This window comes from Plectrocnemia conspersa, unplaced genomic scaffold, assembly GCF_051122295.1.
Source record: "Plectrocnemia conspersa isolate PC_06_02 unplaced genomic scaffold, ASM5112229v1 ptg000001l, whole genome shotgun sequence".
Taxonomy (NCBI): domain Eukaryota; kingdom Metazoa; phylum Arthropoda; class Insecta; order Trichoptera; family Polycentropodidae; genus Plectrocnemia; species Plectrocnemia conspersa.
The window spans coordinates 9,794,684-9,815,372 of NW_028277165.1; the positions used below are offsets into that span (position 1 = coordinate 9,794,684).

Consider the following 20,689-nt stretch of genomic DNA (forward strand, 5'->3'; position numbering starts at 1 on the left):
AGAGCCTAATTCTTTTAAACAATTATAACTTTTTAATTAGTTAACGTAAAATTAAAAATACACTTTTGTAATTATTGTGATTTTTTAATAATATGTTCAGCTCGGTAAAATCAGTATACATAAAATTTTGGATCGCGTACCAATAAAATAAAATAGAAATTTGTTAGAATCACCAAATATACACATTTTAAAAATAATAACGATACAGAGTATGGATAAAATGATGGTCAAATACTTATTCTTGTTAAAAAAACAACAAATATCTTTGTGACCTTTTTTTAACACTTTAGGCGGCGAAATTCGAACGACCATTTAACACCAGTAAGGCACAAAATGATGCTCACCATGTATGATGGAAAGGTGTACAAAGCTGCCAGCAATATTACATTCTACAATGAAATATCAGTGGTATAACTTCCAAGGACTTTTAATTAATAGTTTAATTTTATTTAACAGTTTAAAAATCAGGAAAAAAGTAATCATGATGTACTTTTATTTTTATAATTATAATTTGGGTTTTTAATGTTACATCCTTGAATCTATTTTTTAAGTTTTTTTGAGTTTATCTATAAAGCAGAAGAAGATACAAATACAACAGGAGCTCCGATTTAGGATGGTTCTAATAGGCGATGCACTCAAACCGACTTACTGTACAAATGGGTGGCAACACCCGTGGAAGATTTTTTGAATATTATGAATTAGCCGTAGAAATTACCGGAATTAACGTAAATTTTATATACAGTCTAAAAGTTATTTTATACGTATTATCAAGTGGGCATAAAGTGCAATTAAACTGCAAAGCTCTATGTTCAGCTGTACCCGTGGCATCCAATAATACTTACAATGCATAAAATAATAATACATGAGCCCGTGGTAATAGAAAAGGCGTTGCTTCTGATATGTCAGTTTATCGGAAGAAGCTGCTGAAGCCCGTAGCAATAATTTCCGTTTATATCGGTAAAATTATGCCCGAAGGTTCTCAAGAGTAGCTTGTTATATGGATGTGCTAAACAGACTATTATTAGGTTCAGATCCTGTCATAACGGGAATGCGACCAGTACATAACAAGAAGCCACGTTGCTTCCAGCTGAACCTCATCTATTGTAGATACAAGTGGACAATCGTTGGATGAGGAAGAAAAACTCGTTACAGACGAGAAAAAATGGAATTCTTTTTTATCGGGCTAACAACATAAGGAATACTTGACATAATTTTTTGAAATAATAATGCATGAAAAATAAAAAATAAATTTAAAAAAATAAAATAAAAAGATGTTTTTTCTGTAATATATTTTTTAACACTTTTAAACTATATATTTGTTATTAATATATTTGATTTTAATATATTTGACTAAGAGCACTTATTTAATCAATTAAAGTGGAGAAATAATTTTGGCCGCCCAGGTCGGGCAAATACTCCACAGTGCGTCGCGGCGTCTATAGTGATTTTAAAAAGGCCAATGACAAGATTTGTCTCCGATTATTTCTAAAATAATTGTCAGACCTCGATTGCTCGGATGATTTGACTCGGTTATTTTAAGTTATTTGAGCAATCGTAGAAAGTTTGTAACCTATAGCGGCCGATTGTCGAAAGAATATTTCACCTTTTCTAAAGTTCTTCAAGGATCCAAACTAGGCATTCTTGCGTTATTTAATAACTACATAACTGTCGAGAGACCGAAATATTTTTAATCGAGTTTAGAACGAGACCATGCTATACCTTTTTGTCATTGTTTATGCACGCACACAAACGCATTTCCTACTCAAACCCGATGACGTCAAGCATGTGCGGCTTCTCAAACGTTGGGAATAAAACACAACATATTTTTTTACATTTTTTCTTTACGAATAACAATATTAAAAATTAAATGCTAAAAAACATATCTATAAAAATTAAACTAAAATTGTTCGCCAATTGCTGTTGCTATCCAGCTCCAGAATTCGCTGGCATTACTCATTGATCTATCTTATCTCTTAATTTAATTTAAACAAATAAATATAGGATATGTATGAAAGATTCTGTAATTACCATTGATATATATACAAATTATTTAATATTTATTCGTTATCCTATTAAATAAGCCCAATACGCAAATTATCTTCAAACCACACAGTTTATTACTTATTTAAATTAATTACGCTATTGTTTATTAATAATATTTGCATTCGGCAGCGGAGCGAAGTGTATAAGAAGAGCCATACCCACCCTTTCCACCCAACTACCCCTCCGCCAAATAGGGGGTTTGGGTGTCGAGTAGGCTGGGGTTTACCTAGGGCCGATATAAAACATCGCGCGTTTTAAATCTTAGCAAGGGGTTGTGTGGCCGACTTCTTAATCAATATAAATTATGAACGCTACAGGAAATTAACGGGAAAAACGGAAAACGCCAGTGAGCTTTCAACACTGTCGGTACCCGTTGCCCCTTATTATTCATGGTTGCTTATGAACTTTGCAAAAATGTGCGGAACGTACAACAGAATAGGCTTGGCTTTATTTGCTAAAATTTTAAACTCAATAAATATTTCCTTAAAACAATTTTACAATCGTTAAAAAAGTGACAAATAATAATATTGTGATATGAAACAATATTAAATACGCGATGTATTTTATTAGTATTTTTAAATTCATGTTGATACGTAATAAACGAATTTAAGTATCGAAAAATTCGTTAAATTTAATCACAAACCAAAATTTTCAAAGGTTTGATTGATTGACTCTTTTGCTTTTGACGCTTTGCTGACTTTTCGCTTGAAATGCCATAATTTAAAAATCAACCACAAAACGTAATTAACTAAGTAAAGGGTTATATTTTCACTAATCTTTTTATATTATAAATTATAATTTATTAAAAAATGTTTTTTACATTCTCCTTAACTATTTTGAAACATTTTAAGCTATTAATTATATTTACCGTAGTTTTAATGAATAATCAAATATGACCTTAGAAATAATCTAATCATATTATATATAAATATCTGAGCATACTTACATATTATACATATATACAGGCTAGGTCATAATAGTGGGGCACCCCGATAAATGTGTTATATCTTTAAAAATCGTGAAAATATAAATAAAAAACCGACTAATAAGTAATAAGTAAACTTGTTTAAAGTGTTTATTTTAAGCTTATTTTTAATATATAGTAGACCCACCTTTAGCTATAATTACCTGCTGCAATATTTTTTGGCATACTGTCAACTAATGACATTCGGGTGGATGAAGACAAATTTCTACATTTCATTTGCAATTTTTATTGGGCAATCTTTTCTTTTAATTTTGCCCATAAATTCTCCATAGTATTTTAGTCTGGTGACTGTGTAGGCCATCTTAAAAGTGCCAAACTGTTTGTTTCCTACCCCTTCTTTTACCATGCAACTCCACACCAAAACGCTTCCGCCATAATATTTGACTTTGGGTACTACGCAATCAATAAGATATTCTTCTCCGACTCTTCGACGAACGTGTTTAAAAAATGTTTAAAAAAAAGTATGATTATTTTAAAAAAATATTTCTGAAAAATTTATTGAATAAATTAAGTTTTTAATATATTTTTATATTAACCAATTTTAGTTTAAAACTGTCTTAAAGTTGGATTCATCGGACTAAATAACTTTCGCTTAATCTTCAGATGTCGAAATTCGCGAGTTTTATTTATTTCTGAAAGCCACGCTTTGTGTCGGACTTTACAACCTCTGGTCCACATTTCTGAGCTTTCTTCTCACTGTTCGCGAAAAAATGGATGACTCTCCGCTTGCAAAAACTTAAGCAGTCAGCTTTGAAGATGTTTTTCAACGATTTTTAAGGGACTCGTAAACCAACATTCGATCTTTCTGGGCAGTTGTCTTTCGCTTTATTCCAGTTCTAGGCTTTGATTTGTAAGAGTCACATTCGTTTAACTGTTTTAAAACATTTTGGGCATCGTGTTGTGAACAATTAATTTGTTTACTAATTTACGATTGTTATAGTCCTTGCGAATGCAATAAAATTATATTCGCTTTTTTCCAAGAATATTGGGACTTGGAATGCTCTGATCTAAAATATAGTATTCTTTTCCATTACTATAAATAAATCATTTTAGCATAACACACGTTTAATTTTACACTATCTGATAAATGTTTACATGGAAAAGAAATTGATACAGTGCGTTCGTATTTACACTTTCACGTGCTTCGTTTATTAAACTTTTTTTTTAATTCTAAATACAATTTTAAGTTAACCAAAAAAAAGAGTATTTTTTGTTCCTCGGTTGAAACTTATATATGGCAAGGACGCGATGGATTCTCTCCCGCTTGTCTTAATCGGATTGTACCAGAACCGAGGGGGTGTTAACTCCGCGGGGAGTTTTTAGGAGAACGGGAGCTTTCTACGTCCTCCCGCTCAGTGGGGGCTTCAAGGAAAGGGACAAGACAGGGAAAGAAAGGCGCGTAAAAGAAAAGATTCATCTATACACTTATATATTTTCTTATTCGCTTACAACGCGCAGCGTCCCCGCTGATAATTATGCACACGCAAGTGTGTTGGTGTGGATTCTCCCTCTGTGTGGGTGTTCATGTGTTCGTAGGTATGTGTGAGTATACAACACTCGGTTGTTCGCAAACTCCGACGTAACCCCATCATAACGCAAGAAAAACCGTTATTGTTTTTTAAAAATTGTAACATCTGATTTAAATTAAATAATCTAATTAAAATGAAATACTCTATATAATATATATATATACATATATATATATATATATATATATATATATATATATATATATATATATATATATATATATATATATATATATATATATATATATATATATATATATATATATATATATATATATATATATGTGGTTGTTCAGATCTGATCTGAAGATCTGAACTGACATACTGGGCTTTGCCCAAACCGGATGTTCATATTCTCAATTTTCCCCTGAGGATGGCCAGGCGAATCTGGCCGAAACGTAGGGACCATGATTCCACACGGAATCAAAAAAGAACGCGGAGTAATCCGACTCCTAGAAATATTACCCAAATATTTCTCCGCGAAAACGCATTCAACCACATATATATATATATATATATATATATATATATATATATATATATATATATATATATATATATATATATATATATATATATATATATATATATATATATATATATATATATATATATATATATGAAATACTAAATACTAACGTATCGGTCAACTTAACTACTTCAAAAATTTCCATTTTACGCACCATCTTCTCGCCACTTGAACGTTTTCTTCATTTTGAGTGCACTCACTTCGTCCCCCTTCGTTTTAATTATAATCCCTACGGTGAGTGTAATTTTTTGACATAAATAAATGACTTTACACACTTACCTCGAAATGCGATATCTAAAAAACATTCATTCGCTTTTAATTCTTTGTCTTTTTTTCTAAATCGATTAGGCGCTAAAAATAATTTAGACAACCTGTGATCAACGTTGGCTTCTTGAAAGTTTATTCCTCACAAAATGGTATGTTACTTGTTTATATCTATTATTTAATAAACATAATTTTACATTATGGTTGTGTATATGTTTTATTTATTTTTTCTTCCAAATAAGGTGTAATTAATATTGTGTCAATTTTTTTCAACGATATTGAACAGGCCGAAAAACTGATGGAAAACCGAGTAAACATTTCCGTGAGGGGTGCCGCCCACTCCTTACATACAAGAGAAAGTAATTAAGAGTCAAGATTTCGCGAAGCCTAAAACAACGCATTTTCGTTAAAAAAGAAGGGGAAGATCTCCAACATTGGTGTATTCAGCTACATCTGCCTTGTTTTATTTTAATAATATTTAACTAAATCTTTTTATTATAATGTAATATCGGAATAATACTGTGGGTATTATATATTATATAATATAGTATCCGTCCGCCCAGTGGCGCAGTATAATGCTATGCATGTCTAATGCTAATAAGGTCATTTAAACGAAAATTTCAAACGTAAGAAAAGGAATCAAAACTCATTTTAACAAAAGCTCTAACAAGACAATAATGTTACATACCACAATTGCGTAACTGAATAGACCCCATTAGCATATCCGTTAACAGCTCATTATGACCAGAAAAACTACTCTTCTGTGCATAAAAAATACAACAGACAATGCGTTTACCGGTCTAAAAAACATTATTGTGATATACCCCTTAGCATTAACGACCTTCGGAATGTGTTAATCTTACAAATTTCACTTATTCAAAGCCTGAACATATTTCGTTGATCGAACATACAAGAAATGTAATTGGCTTACCAATTTCTGTATTTTTGTGATTCGCCGGATTCGTCTTGCGATTCAAGACGAGAGGATCAATGTCTATCAAGCGCATCGAGAGCAGATGACCACGATTAAAGACGGCAAGCAACCAGGCTGAGACCAGGAACAAACACAAGAGACTAGAGCAGGTTTCCTTGGTGCGGCGTTTTGACTGAAGCCAGAATTTATTTATTTGTTTTTTTTTTATAAATAAAAATATATTTCCTATGATAAATATAATTATTGGCAAGCTTTTGGAAAATAAGTGTAATCAACCCATGATATGTTACCGAAATTTCTGGTACTGATTTTGAGGTCATCATTTGAAATTTCCTGAATGCGGCCTTTTTTGTTTGGAACTAACTTAATGTGGACTTCCAGCATGAAAATTTTCCCCACCCCTAATCTAGAGGACATCACTTCTCGACCAGCGCTCAGTTTACAAAATATTTATAACTCGATTTGTTTTGGTAAATTTACAATTTAACTGAATAAACTGATACCAGTTTTCCAGTGTTTATTTTAACTGCACAACGAATTCACGCCCCTTCGGCCTTAAAATCCAAAAACACTTACTTCTTTTATCCTATTATCCTATATAGTTTCGTTATTTAGAAAGTAAAAATCCAATATTTTTAGAAAAAAAATAAGCTGACAACGTAGCCGTTTTCGTTAGATTCCAAGATTTAGTCAAAGCAAGTTTGTGTTTAAATAGCCATGTAAATTTATTATCATAAGTGCGAGTTTTGTTTAGTGATTGTTCGTCGCCAGGTTGTTTCAACCATTCGTATGTAATAAAATGGTGGTGAAAATATAAAGCAAAAATAAGTGATATTTACGTTATATAAATATAAGAAAAACCATCAGTCGTTAGTAATAAACTTATCCAAAACAAATAATCAAATAATCGCATAAAAACGGCTAGTGAAAAATATTTAAACTTAATTTTTTATGAAAACCTAACATACTTAATAAACTAATTTAATATAAAAAAATATATTGTACACATATAAATTGCAATTTAAATTTAGTACAACCTGAGCATGAACATGCTAAGTCCAAAATGAGAATATTATCAACGAAAATATCCGCTATCATGTGCACATACGCATTGTATACTCGCTTTGCTACAAGTAGAAAAACCGACATGGGAAAAACGTGTTAACTACCTTTCTTAAGTTATTTAAATTAAACAAATAAAGTTATTTAATGTTTAAAATTTTATTTGGAAATAAATTTTAATTTCAGCTTTTGGGGAACCTAAGCAAAAACAGGTTAAATCGAGACAGATAATAATATCTCCGAAAATGAGTTAAAATATCCACTATCATTTGCTCATACGAATTGCACACTCGCGTTGCTTTAATACGGCTATAATAGGAAGAAATGTCAAGTGAAAAACATGTTAACTGCATTTTTTTATGAAAACCAAATATACATAAAGTTATTAAATATAAGAAAATGTTTTTTTAATAAATTAATTTCAATTTTATCTTTTTAATGCTTTTGTACCTAATTGTGCCCCTCGGAAAAAACATGTTTAGTCTAAAATAAGAATAATATTAAATAAATTGAGTTATAATATCCACTATCGTGTGCTCATGCGAATGGCCTAATCGCGTTGCTTGAGAATGGCTAGAATAAAAGAACTGGAAAGTGAAAAACATGCTAACTGTATTTTTTTATGAAAGCCAAATATACTTAATAAAGTTATATTATATATAAAAAAAGTTTTCATAATGAATATCAATGTTATCTTTTAAAGGCATAAAGTGAGAACATGATTAGTCGAAAATAAGAATGATTATAACGAAGTTGCATAATAATATCCACTATCGTATGGTCATACTAATACCACAATCAAGTTGCTTGGGAACGGCTAGAATATAAAAATCCTCAAGAGAAAAACGTATTATCTGCATTTTTTTATAAAAACCAATCATACTTGATAAACTTATTTAATTCAAAAAAAATGTCCGGTAAATTAATTTTAATTTCTTTTTTGGGACCCTAAGTAAATAAGTGTTAAGTTTAAATGGATAATAATATCCAATAAAATTAATTATAATATCGCGTTACTTGACGTATTTTTAGACGAGTTTTAATGATTAATTTTATAGAGCTTAAATAAAAACATGCTAACCGTCATTTTAGTAAAAAAAAATAGAGTACTGAATACTTTAAAACTGCGGTTATTTTGCAAAAAATAACCGCAGACTAAAAATTTAGTATGAAATGGAATATATGGACAACCAAATAACTAGAGAAATTTCATCTATGCTCATTTTTAAAAGTAATTTATACGTAACTTTGTGATGTTTAAAAAATAATTATGTCAGTTAATAAAATTTGGAAGGAAACATTAATATTAATAATCCTTAATAATTACTAAGTAAAATATATGTTTATAATTTTTAATATTTTTAATTTTTAATTACTAACGAATCCGCCCCTGAGATTGGACGTGCGGTACTGAAGGCTGCGTACCAAGAAGGGGGTGACTTGACGAAGGAAAAACGCAACTTTTAATTTATTTTTGCAACGTGCGCCATTTCTTTAATGTCATCCTTACGAGAGAACCTGACGATGGCTACGCAAAATAATACCTTCGTGCTTAAACATACATACACATTTCTAAATGAAAATCTTAATGCACACATACATACGCTGTAGTCAATCGGACGAATTTTTTTAAAGGCGGTGTTTTCTAAGATCAAACGGAGGGTGGAAGAAAATTTTCATTACCCCCCTCTAAGAGGACCCTTGACATTTAAATCATGTCGACATCTAGCGAAAGGGTTTATTTGCAATAATAAAATATACGAAAATGTCAGAGGGTAAAAAAATCAATTTATTCATGTCAATACAATCGCTATTGATGCTATACTATGTACATACAGCCGGTGTTATACATTTATTTACTTAAGTACGATGTTACAATACCAGAGTTAAATAAATTATTAATTTTTAATCTTAGGTTTGGCAAATTGTTGCGTAGAATGTAAAATTTTACTTCTAGTTTCGCCGTTTTCTAAGAAAAAATACAATAAAATTGGTTAAAAAAAACCACCAATGTGAATTTTTATTTAAAAAATCATATAAATATAGTTTCATTTTTCAAGTGTCAAGTTCTGAAGTGTCTTAAAAAGTATATTCCTGATGAAAGTATTTGCAGGGATGTCATTTGAGAGGGGCAGGTGGCATTTTCCCCTTGGGCCAAAAAAATGTATGTCATTTAATGAAATACCATAAATCGTAATAAAATCGAAATATTAAAAAAACGACCACTGACTGGCGATCTTCTGCTCCTCCCCTGGAAAATTGTGATATGACGTCTCTGATTTTAAACCAAAAATTATTTTTTAAGTCTTGAATCTATACCAAAAATATTTTTCTAAAATTGGTCGTTTAAGTGAAATCATATAGGAATGCATTTTCATTAATAGATTTATAAATTTTTAATACTGAAAATATAATTTATCTGTTCGGTGCTAGTACAAGTATTTGATTTTAACTTTTCCATTTGTAAATATATACATTTACATACTTATCATTATTTCTTTACATGCGATGTATAAATGTTACAGTGAATGTGTATTTTTCAGTGAAGTTATATTTTTACTAGTGAAAACAAAATGCATTGTCCTTTGCGGCAAAAGCAACTCGACATAAGCCCGCCGTCATAATCGCGTAGCGTCATATACGCGCCTAACATTTGGGCGCCGACATAATTGCATGGTGTCATTTTCACAAATTAAAAAAAAAATATTGTATAAAAATAAATATAAAATTGGCTATACCTACCGTCGATTAGAGGGCTAATGATGAAAATAAACAAAATCCCAACTATGTATTCGTTATTAATATGTTTTAACATTTATTAAATAATTTAAAATCACACTAATATTCCAATACTTACTTATATATTATATGATTTTGGTTAGTTAATAGAAAATCAATATGATAGCGCAAAAACAATTATTACTTCTCAGAAGTCAAAAATCCACATTAAAAGCAATAAAATCCTGTCGTCACCATTGCAGTGAGAACGCTAATTACCGAGCGTTTCCACTACAACAGCGTCAACACGCTTTTATTACTTTTGACGTGAATTTTTAACTTCTGAGAAATGATAATTGTTTTTGCGTCCTCATATTGACCAAAATTCGATTTGAATATATTTTGACTAATATCTCATATCAGAAGTCTGTAGTAAAATCGCTACGGATAGGTATCCTATTTTTAAAAGCGTGATATGCAAGTGCAGACAAACTATGGAGCAATATATAAGATGCGACGTCTGTCTGCACTTATTCTTCCGCTTATTTTCCCCTGTGAGATAAGTTTGCTTGTCCTAAAACTTGTACCAAAACTATAATTTGTTTTAGAACTTTCGTTAGGTTAGGTTTGGGTTTAAACAACAAATGGACGCTTCGCAACTGTCAAATTGTGTTTCAGACATTTTACAGCAGCATTTCAGTTAAATTGTGTTTTCGCTAGTAGAAATATATATCAACATCATTGGTATATATTTAATTTCATCGATGATGTCATCAGTGACTTTGCTCTGGCAAAGACAAAAAAGAAAATATTTTAGTTTAATATAATTCCTTAATCCTTATAACTTGTTTCAAGAGATTATATAACAAGCCTTTGTAAATTGTGCCTTTTAAAAGAACTTTGTTTATTTTTTCCAGAGTTTGCATTTTAAAGTTTGTTATGAATAAAAATGTTTTTTAGTTAAAGATTTATTATTTCACTATCTATATAATTTACGTCAAAAGCAAGAAAATCGTGCCGGTACCGTTTCAGTGGGAACGCTCGCGCTCTATAATCATTAATATAATCTCAAAATGCGGTTTAGATATGCTTCATTCGATTCTCACTTATTGTAAATTGTAATATTGTTACAAAAAAATCTGAATAGAACGTTTTCACTGATAATTTTATTACTTTTGACGTGGATCCTAAAAAGAAATGCATATCACAATAAAATACTATGAATCCTAATGAAATGGAAGTACAAAAAAATTATCCACAATCTATTTGATATGGTCTAATAAACATATTGTTAGGCATAACAGAACTTCGAAATCGGTGAGATCTACAATGACGTAATATATATCGTGGGTCGGTTTGGTTCCTTTCGTTCCGTTATTTTTTCGTTATTGAAACCGATCATATTCTTTGTATTTGGCATCAACCATTCGGCTTTGTTCAGGTTATTTTTGTAAGTGCTTTAAAATTGTTTAAGGAATATCTGCCCAGATATGCGATCGTTTATATAACACCAACGATAAAAATACTTCATTCTCAGAAATCCTAAATAAAGCAATTAGTTCTAAAGGCGGTTAGCACGTCATTGTGACAATTTTTTTGTAACGATCAATGGTGGTCCCGACATTATAAAACATTTTAGACCTCTATTTTTTCTTTATATTTTCTAATATAACTATATTTTTTATATTTGCAATAGTTTATATTTTGAAACAATATACCGTATCATACTGCTTATCGAATATGGCCTATATGCTTAAGTACCTAATATTATATTTTGTTACTAAATAACAGATATTTAAAAAAAATAAAAAGTTAACTTCGTTGAAATAATAAAAAATAAAGAGGTTATATGATCCAGTAGTACCAATAGGCGACCGGTGACAGATATAAAGTTAAAGTTGTTACGAATCTCCCACGGGCTAGACAAATATATAAAAGCACATACACAGCGCTTAAGTCTACAACTCTCCTTCAAAACTCTCTGAGCACCTGACTTGGAACACAGGAAAGTTAGCCGTCCATCGAGACAGAGAAGACCGCGAAAGCAGCTGCTTCATACATTATTAATACAATATTTTTGAGTATCTTTACACACAGGACACATTTTTACACATAGAAATTTCTTTACCATAAGGATTTTTATTATTGTTTTTTTTTTTAATTTAATAATTTTGTGTTGACGATATGTACAGTCCGTCCAAGAAATGAACGCTCATCGTTACAGTATTGGTGAGAAAATATAATAGGGTGACAATGTGAAATTACAAGTGCAATTAATTTTTACTTTTTTAATTTAATTTGTTGAGGAAAGTGTAAAATATCACTTTCTTACTTAATTTGTTTATTTATATACATATTTAACTCAAAAACATGAAATCAGTTTTGGTATCACTCTCCAGGTTGAATATCTGTTCAATATAATATTTTTTAAAAAAGCAATAGAATATAACAGGAATTGTTTTATTGATTACAAAATACCACACCATGACAATAATTTATAATAAAAATATAGCACATTATAATTTTTAATTCAATTTCCAACGTATGGTCACCGTACCCTTAAAACAGCCTTGATTTAGTATTGGTAACGTTCTCCTATCGGTGTAAACAAATTCGCGGAAAACTGTGTATCTATGCTTGCATGCGTACACGCACCCTTATTTCCAACACAACGATGATGAGCGCTAACATCTTGAATGGACTATATGTACATATTCTCATTAGATAGGATAGCATATAACTGAGCTTGAAAAGCAAAATATCTGCAGATGAGCGTAAAGCAAGATCTAGAAATGGTTAAAGAAATTAATCATCAGAATCAACTTGAATAACACTGGAAAACTGCAGAACAGTGAAGTTCCACAAGAAAATATCAACTAAGTATAAAACTCTAAAATGTTACAAAACTACTATAATGTCAATATAAACATACATAACTACGAAATAATACAAAGATTTCATTCCAAGACATTGAGATACATCATTTTGAGATATTCGTATGAGGGTCGTTAAAGAATAAATTAGAAAACATCAACAAGACAATTTGGGGGTAAAACGTTAAAAACTTAGTGATGTGCCAAACCGGAAATATTAATATTATATATAGCCAATAAGTTAAGTAACAAATACAATACTTACATAAATCCAATATTTATTATTTCACACGCCAATGTACATTAACATAATCAAATAACATGATTTACTGAACAAATAATACAACCAAGCTATGCTAAGACAAAAATCATGTTTATGAAATATATTTTATTCCGTTATATAATATTTTTTAGTTTCTTTTATTCTTTCGCATTCTTGCTTTCTCTATATTCTTCGAATCGTGATTTACCATGGTTTTGGCATCACCTATTGCACTCTGCAACATTTTCAATTCTTCCATTGCTCGTTTACAAAGTTTTCCTTCGGGACTACTAAGCGGTTCATACAACAGAAACCGTATAGAGTCTTTCAAGTATTTCTCTGCTTCGTTCAACTTGACCTATAATTTAAAAAATCTTTAGTAACAAAGCATATAATTTATATAACAAAAACGATAATGAATTTACCTCAGCGTTGATTGTTAGTAATACTACTTAATATGTACAAGGTGTTTATATACTACAAACCAAACTGCGGGAATGATCACGTCGAGTCAGTCATCTTTAGCTACAATGTACATTATAAACAGTATAATAAAACATTTTATATTACAACAATCATATATTTTTTATGATGGTGTCTCTTACTAGGGGATGAAGTATAAATATTTAACGAAAATAAAACGGTATTAATTTGTATTAAATACTACAAGTTATATGTTTATAAGAGTAAATTTTGCTATATAACCTTAAACTATTCTAATAGGGGAAAAACACAACAGAATAATTAAAATTGGATACCAAAAACTCATTATTATTTATCTCCTTGGCATCGTGATCTTTATTTGCTAATTGAACGATCGGAATGTGAACTTCATACATAGCGAGAGCTAAAATTATAACATGACTTTAATAATCGTGTTTATAAAATAAAAAGTTAGATAATACCTTTTAACCGAGAAATTCCAGGTTCTAAAACATCAAACAATGGCATAAAATCTCGACAAATCTCAATCTTTCTCATTAGCATCTTCTTTGGCTGTTGAATTGATCGGTTTAGTACTTCTCTCAGTACACCAGCAAGTAAATGTTTAGCTTCAAGTATCATATGATGATTTGGATGCAAGTGTTTTAAAGCTTTACTTAAAAACATTTCAATACTCATCGGATTAGTCAGATCTTAAAACACCTATTAAATGAAATAATACGTTTGCTAATATATATTAAAAATGGTATGTATGTCTAACCCATTTCTTCAAATGACTGTTTGATATTGTCTAGTATTGATTTGATTTCAATTCCTTTATATTCATACTTGCAGCTGCTGCAAATCCATATATCGGAACAAGTAAATTGTTCAGATTTTAATGGATTCATCATGATTACTGCGTTTTGGTTACAATGAGAGCATTTTAAAGTGCTCATGTGTGTTCCTTTTTCAGTTGAATCACTACAGCGATCACAATTACAACCGAAATACTTCCCTTCTTGTAAATGTTCCCTTCTTTTAAACGTACCCTACAATTAGAGTTATACCATCAAACTTAAGCATAATATTATTATGTTTGTTACTCATACTCACTTCTAAAACATTAGTATAGTTGAAATAGATCGACTGATTCTTATTAATCGGTGCACTTGCACGGACAATCATATTAAACTTATCATCGACTGATAAATGAGTGTTTGATAAACAATTATGAGCCATCAAGGCAGCTAGTGGATATATTCCACATACAATGTTGGTCATCGTCGCTCCAGTAATGTCGCCTGTTCTTAATTCATAACTATTAACGTCCAATATACCGCAAATCTTTTGTACCGTCTCGGATACTTTGTCGTCATCATTCAAGAGCTCCAACTCATATAAAATCTAACAATCACATTTAAAATATAATACGATAAATTTCATTAAGGAATATATTAAAATATTAAATCTAGTTCACCGTCGTTGCATTTTCATGAAAATTCCATATTCCTGTTCCTCTCCGTTGGTCAATGTGACTCTCCATATTGATGAACTTTTTCCAAGCTTCGTTATTATCGTTCGCACGTAGCAATATACAGCGAATAACAGTCATTAAATGAAACCTTTCTATGATTCTAGGTAATTGAATTTTACTTTTGAGTCCCTCAAAAACTTGACACTCTGAGCTTGTATGCCAGCCTTAAATATATACATATATATATAACAATCAGATCAGTGTAAATAAAGAGCTTATATAGAATTAGAATATAGAATTTACTATATGTAATTAATGTACCATTATGTTGACCGCATATTACTCCACACAACGGTGCCAGCTTGCATTTATCGCAACAGTGCATCTGCTTCAGCAACGGTTTCAGACAATCGAGACAGATCAGTTCTCCGTCAATCTTAGGCCCAACGACTAAAGGTGTGTCTTTAAATATTATCTCACCCGCTTTAATGTCCTCAGCAGCTACTAAATATCTATAAATTATCACAAAATATATATGTATTATTATCACAATCAAAGATCTATAGTATGTAAATTAATTACAACCTTCCATATTTAGCGCTTAATTCAAGCTTATATTTTTTAACGGTGTTTGCCATTATGTGACGTCTTGAACAGTTCTCACGTGAGCGTCCAATGACAAATGGTGAAAATAACTCTAGATGTGTATTAATAACTTGAGAGAGTAGAATATATTTTTAGTTAATCCAGTGTGTTTCACTCTCTTTGCTACTAAATATACATATATTTATAATATTAAATATTATTACTAATTCATATATATTTTATTTGGTATTATATAAATTAAATATGATCATAAAAACATTTATTTTTATATATTTTATTTTTTTATAATATTCATTGGTAAAAAAAAAAAAATTTTTGGACCAACAGATAACAGATTTCAAATGTTAATTGAAAACATCAGAATTTTAATACGATTGTGGTCAAAATTTATAATACAAGGTCAGAATATAAGCAGCCAGAGTAAATATTAGATTGTCAGAATTTATATTTAAATAACAGACTCGTTATTTATATTTAATGGTTATAATTTAAATTGGACTAGTCATAATGGATATTAATTGTATATGTATATTAACTTAACAACTAGATTGAACTCCCGGAGTATCAGAGGACTGATCGAAATCGGTCTGTAATCACACGGGAGATCTGGCCTGCCCTTCTTAGGGATCAGAACTAGCCGGTCACTGGGGAGGAATGGTTTTGAGAGATGGTCAGAATTATTTTTTCAGTCAGTATTTATTACAATTCATTGGTCAGTGTTTATAAAGAATATCAAGTTATTATATAATCTGTATTTCAACCTCAAGATCAGTTTTATGTTGACAGATGGCTAGCATAATACATGGTCATTACCAATATGTTTTAATGCCAACTAGTTTGGTTGGGCTCACAACATTATCAGATTTCAATACAAGCCAAGCGTGCTTTCTGCCGCCGCTCTGTCGTTATTCCTGCTTCGTTCGTCGCTCTAAATACATTCGCGTCATACATACAATTAAATTGATTCACACAGATTCGTTGAAAGTTATTTATGGGGCATGCAATGTCCTAACAGTTTTGATGCAAGCGAGATATTTAATAAGATATTTCTATAATAAATAATTTATTCCCCATTTATATTTTAAAAAAAATTCTTAGCTCACATGATTGTCCTATATTTTTATTCTGACTATGCTATTTTTTCTAACCATTTGCTATTTATTCTGACCCTGAATAATATAACCATGTCCATTCATTATTTTAATTCTAACCGTATGCTATTTTTATTCTGACCATTTGATATTTATTCCGACCCTGAATAATAGAATTTACATTTGAAAACCAGTAGTGGTTATTACTATAACTAAAACTACTTGGCTGCACCAAATAGTTATACATTTATCTATGATCTTCAGATGCAAGTCAAACAATACTTATCGTGTTGCACACCAAAAGGTATTGTTACCCATATCTTTTGTTATGTGACCACAATGTGGTTTAGCTTATACATACATAAAGGATCACACAGAATCACTTGCTTAACAGTACGGCAATTGGTCTAAATAGCTCTCATCCAAGGAATTTATACGTTTCCTTGGTATAAAGAACTTGACGATTCACACGCACACAACTCCTGTGAGTTTAGTCGCTCTTCTGAAATGACGAGTTTGCTCGTATTTTGTTTGGCAAAGAACCTTTAGACTTAATAAAAGTACATAAAATATATAGACTTGATAAAAATACATACAATTAAATTAATCGATTTATTTAATACACTTGATTATAAAAATAGTACAAGCTGTTTTCTTAATTAAACAAATAAAGATAATTAAACTTTATTACATGACTTTCAAGCAATTTACAATTTCCTATATACCAGGGATGGCGAACGAGTACCCAGCGGGTCACACAGTGACCCGCGTGTGAAATTATCGAACCCGCTTGAATTTTTAGGTATGATATAAACAATGGATTTTCCATTAAATAATTTATTCTTTTTTTCTTTATTTTATTTATAAAGAGTTCATTGAAATTTTGCTTGTAAATTTTAATGTTAATAAAACTTGTAAGCCTTTATTTATTATTGTTTTAATTACTCAACCTATGTAACCCGCCACATGGATTTATTGAAAAAAATATAGCAAATTTGACCCACTTGGGAAAAATGTTCGCCATCCCTGCTATATACATATGATGAGATTGAAAATGAATATATAACTTCATACGAGTTTGTATTACAAAATAAACATCACATATAATACCTTAAAGAGGATTAAAAGATATTCTGTTGAATTTTAAAACAACGATGAGTGTTACAGTAAATGCGTGATCGGGATTGTTTAAAGAAGAAAGTTGACATGTCTTTGATATGAGAATGAAGTGACGTTAATTTTATCCGAAATCATCTTAAAAATTTTTAATACACGAAATTATATATAAAAGTCAAGGACTGTCTGCTTTTGGATTTAAATAAATAATATACATGAATATACTTAAAAATTGTAAGTAAATTTATGAAAGGCAAAAATCGCATTTATATCCCACGGGTTGATTCCAGCCGCTGCATTCAGAATGAGACTTATTAGTACACATGGTACAATCGAACCAAACTTCATTGTCGTGTCCATGCTCTCCGCAAATACAACAAACGTATTTCAACGCTTCCTCTATCTCATTTTCTTGAATTGTATTATCTTCGAAGTTTTGTATGTCTTCTCCGTTTGCTGAAAAAGTTTCGCCGATCTGAACCTGCTCCAATAAACATTCATATTCTTCGCTATCGGAGGTTGCAATTATGACCTCCATATAATCTTGTTCGTCTTGATCTTCGTTATGCAATTCCTCAACTTGTTCTAAATACGCAAAATCTGTTTCGTATTCTATATGCTCCAATTCATCCTCACTCACTTTTTTCAACTCTTTCTCCATCTCCTCTTCTAGATCTTTGTCTTCCTCTTCATCGGTGTATTCTTCCTCTTCGGTGTGTAACTCTCTACTGTTATCTTCGTCGCTTTCTTCCAAAACGTATGCATTATTAGAATCGTCTTCATTGCCTGTAGAGTTGAAATCTTGATTGGTGAAAATGTCCAAATTCAGCGGATATATTCCGCTATTTTTAAATCCAAGCACTGCACATTCTATATTAGCCACTTTTATATAAGCTTCGTTAAAAATTTGACAAAATTCTACCAGTTTCAACTTAGAACATAAAGTTGATTTAGTATAACTGCTGCATCCTTTGTTAAACTCCGCTATCAGCTCGTTGTAAAATATAACATCCAACGGCAAAAGTCGGTGAGAAGAATTAGGCGGAATGGAGACCATCACTATTCCCTTCTCTTTGCAAAAATCGTGTATGTAGTAAGACATGTGGCACGAATGATTGTCTAAGATTAACAGAACCGGATCGTGCACAGAAGAGTTGGAAAATAGTGCGAATTTCTCCAACCATCCGCGGAACAATTCTTCCGTCATACAACCCAACTTGGAAGTTTTGTAAACGAATCCAGCCGGACCCTGCTCTCTGATCGCCGAGGTCAAATTTACTTGCGGGAATATAAACATCGGAGGAACGAAAACTCCGTTAGCGTTTGCAGCGCAACAAAGAGTGAAATCGTCTTCCCAATTTGTTATTTGACTCGATTTCTGTTCACCCAAATTTACAACGCTCATTTTGAGTATATTAGATATGTTGATTTCGTCTACGTTGTAAATCCTTGACGGTAAAAAGTTATATCTCTCCATTAGACTTCTCAATCTTGTGAAAAATCTGTTCACTTCGCTCTTACTCAAGGCGTAAATCTTCTTCGGATTCCTGGTTTCTAAATTTTTTAGTCTTAAGCGCGGATTTCTTTTGAGAAATCCGGATAACCAATCTTTCCCTGCCAAGCGTTTAACGGCGTTGAAATTGTTCTTTATGTTGCGATCTTCGGCGTATTGATACGCCAAACGTCTAAGTTCGAATGAAGTGAAACCGTAAAATTGTTTAATCAGGGAAGATGCAGTAGAAGCTATCTCTTTTTCTTGATTAGGAGTAAACAGAGATTTTCTTCCCATTTTTAATTTGACAACTGTCCCCGAGACGAATCTATTGTGCAATGTCGCCACAGGGATTCGGTAAGTTTTAGAGACCTCTCTAAATTTTCCACCCCTTGTTATTTCCGATAGAGCCATTCTGAGACTCGCTTCGTTCCAGGTGGCTTTCTTAGACGTCCTGTTCCTTGTGCGAGGCATCTTCAACAGAAAAAAATAATTATTATAAATAAGGCGACCAGATTCTGAAAAAATCAAAGGGGGACACTAAAACTAAAAGGGCCATTTCGGAAATGTTTGTTCATTAAGAGATCCTGAGGGAGTTAAAAAAGGTCACCTCGGACATTATAAATCAACAATAAAAACATTATTATAAATCAACAATAAAAACATAAATAATATTTACCTTATAATAACAATGAATTTCAATTTATCCAAATAAACGATCAAATTTCCCCTATGTTGCAATACTTTATTAATAGCGAATCACCTGAAAGCATAAAAATGGCCATTAATCAATCTGTATAAACATACAATAATTGTTACAACTATTTAATAAACAACGATTCTTATAGAAAAGCGAGAAAAACACAAAGAAACCCGACCATAGCCCATTAATTACTTAAAACGTCAAACACATAACCTAATTTTTACGTCACAAGCTAATATTCAAGACGGATATAAAATAATAGCCCCAGTGTTCTAGTTATTGATAACATTCATTAAATATGCCATTTCGTGATTAACCTTTGTTATTTGTTTTTAAATATAGGATCAGCCGACGGCGTGCAACTGTCGCGACATCACCGCTTACAACTGACATGCTCGTATAATCTAAGAGCTAAAAATAAGAAGCTAAAAAATAGCAGATAAACGTGTTTTTGCATAACAAAAGAATAATAACAAATAATTAAGGTTTTAGGGCCGGACCGAAGATATTCAGAAAGAGCAAAAATTTTAACTACCCCTCACCCCCTCCCCTTTACACAATAATAATAAATAAAACGGATTA

General features: G+C 31.1%; 2 protein-coding genes and 1 long non-coding RNA gene across 6 annotated transcripts in view; all 3 read right to left on the reverse strand.

Moving 5' to 3' along the window:
• LOC148238738 (uncharacterized) overlaps positions 1-20,689 on the reverse strand; it is a 477,006-nt gene that overhangs the window by 137,777 nt on the left and 318,540 nt on the right. The window lies entirely within an intron of this gene.
• On the reverse strand, positions 13,199-15,776 carry LOC148238740 (SET domain-containing protein SmydA-8-like). Of its 4 annotated transcripts, none has more exons than XR_015811788.1 (9): positions 15,685-15,776; positions 15,421-15,611; positions 15,103-15,323; positions 14,739-15,029; positions 14,404-14,674; positions 14,105-14,335; positions 13,958-14,046; positions 13,625-13,724; positions 13,199-13,557 (listed from the first exon to the last, which is right to left on the reverse strand). XR_015811788.1 is itself a non-coding variant. In XM_088201055.1 (8 exons), the coding sequence occupies exons 1-8, from the start codon at positions 15,735-15,737 to the stop codon at positions 13,348-13,350; spliced, it is 1,557 nt and encodes a 518-aa protein (XP_088057181.1). In that variant the 5' UTR covers positions 15,738-15,776; the 3' UTR covers positions 13,199-13,347. The 4 variants fall into 4 exon arrangements, 1 of the variants encoding a protein (XP_088057181.1); XR_015811797.1 differs by having other exon boundaries at positions 14,105-14,345; XR_015811794.1 differs by lacking the exon at positions 13,958-14,046.
• LOC148238741 (uncharacterized) lies at positions 17,395-20,495 on the reverse strand. Its single transcript, XM_088201019.1, has 3 exons — positions 20,425-20,495; positions 20,084-20,167; positions 17,395-19,878 (listed from the first exon to the last, which is right to left on the reverse strand). The coding sequence occupies exon 3, from the start codon at positions 19,876-19,878 to the stop codon at positions 18,157-18,159; it is 1,722 nt and encodes a 573-aa protein (XP_088057145.1). The 5' UTR covers positions 20,084-20,167; positions 20,425-20,495; the 3' UTR covers positions 17,395-18,156.

Coding starts and splice junctions, on each gene's coding strand:
- LOC148238741 (XM_088201019.1), bottom strand. CDS start 19,878: ATGCCTCGCACAAGGAACAGGACGTCTAAGAAAGCCACCTGGAACGAA.
- LOC148238740 (XM_088201055.1), bottom strand. CDS start 15,737: ATGGCAAACACCGTTAAAAAATATAAGCTTGAATTAAGCGCTAAATAT. Junction 15,030..15,102: donor TTCATGAAAATGCAACGACG/GTGAACTAGATT, acceptor TGTGATTGTTAG/ATTTTATATGAGTTGGAGCT. Junction 14,336..14,403: donor ACAGTCATTTGAAGAAATGG/GTTAGACATACA, acceptor AGGTGTTTTAAG/ATCTGACTAATCCGATGAGT.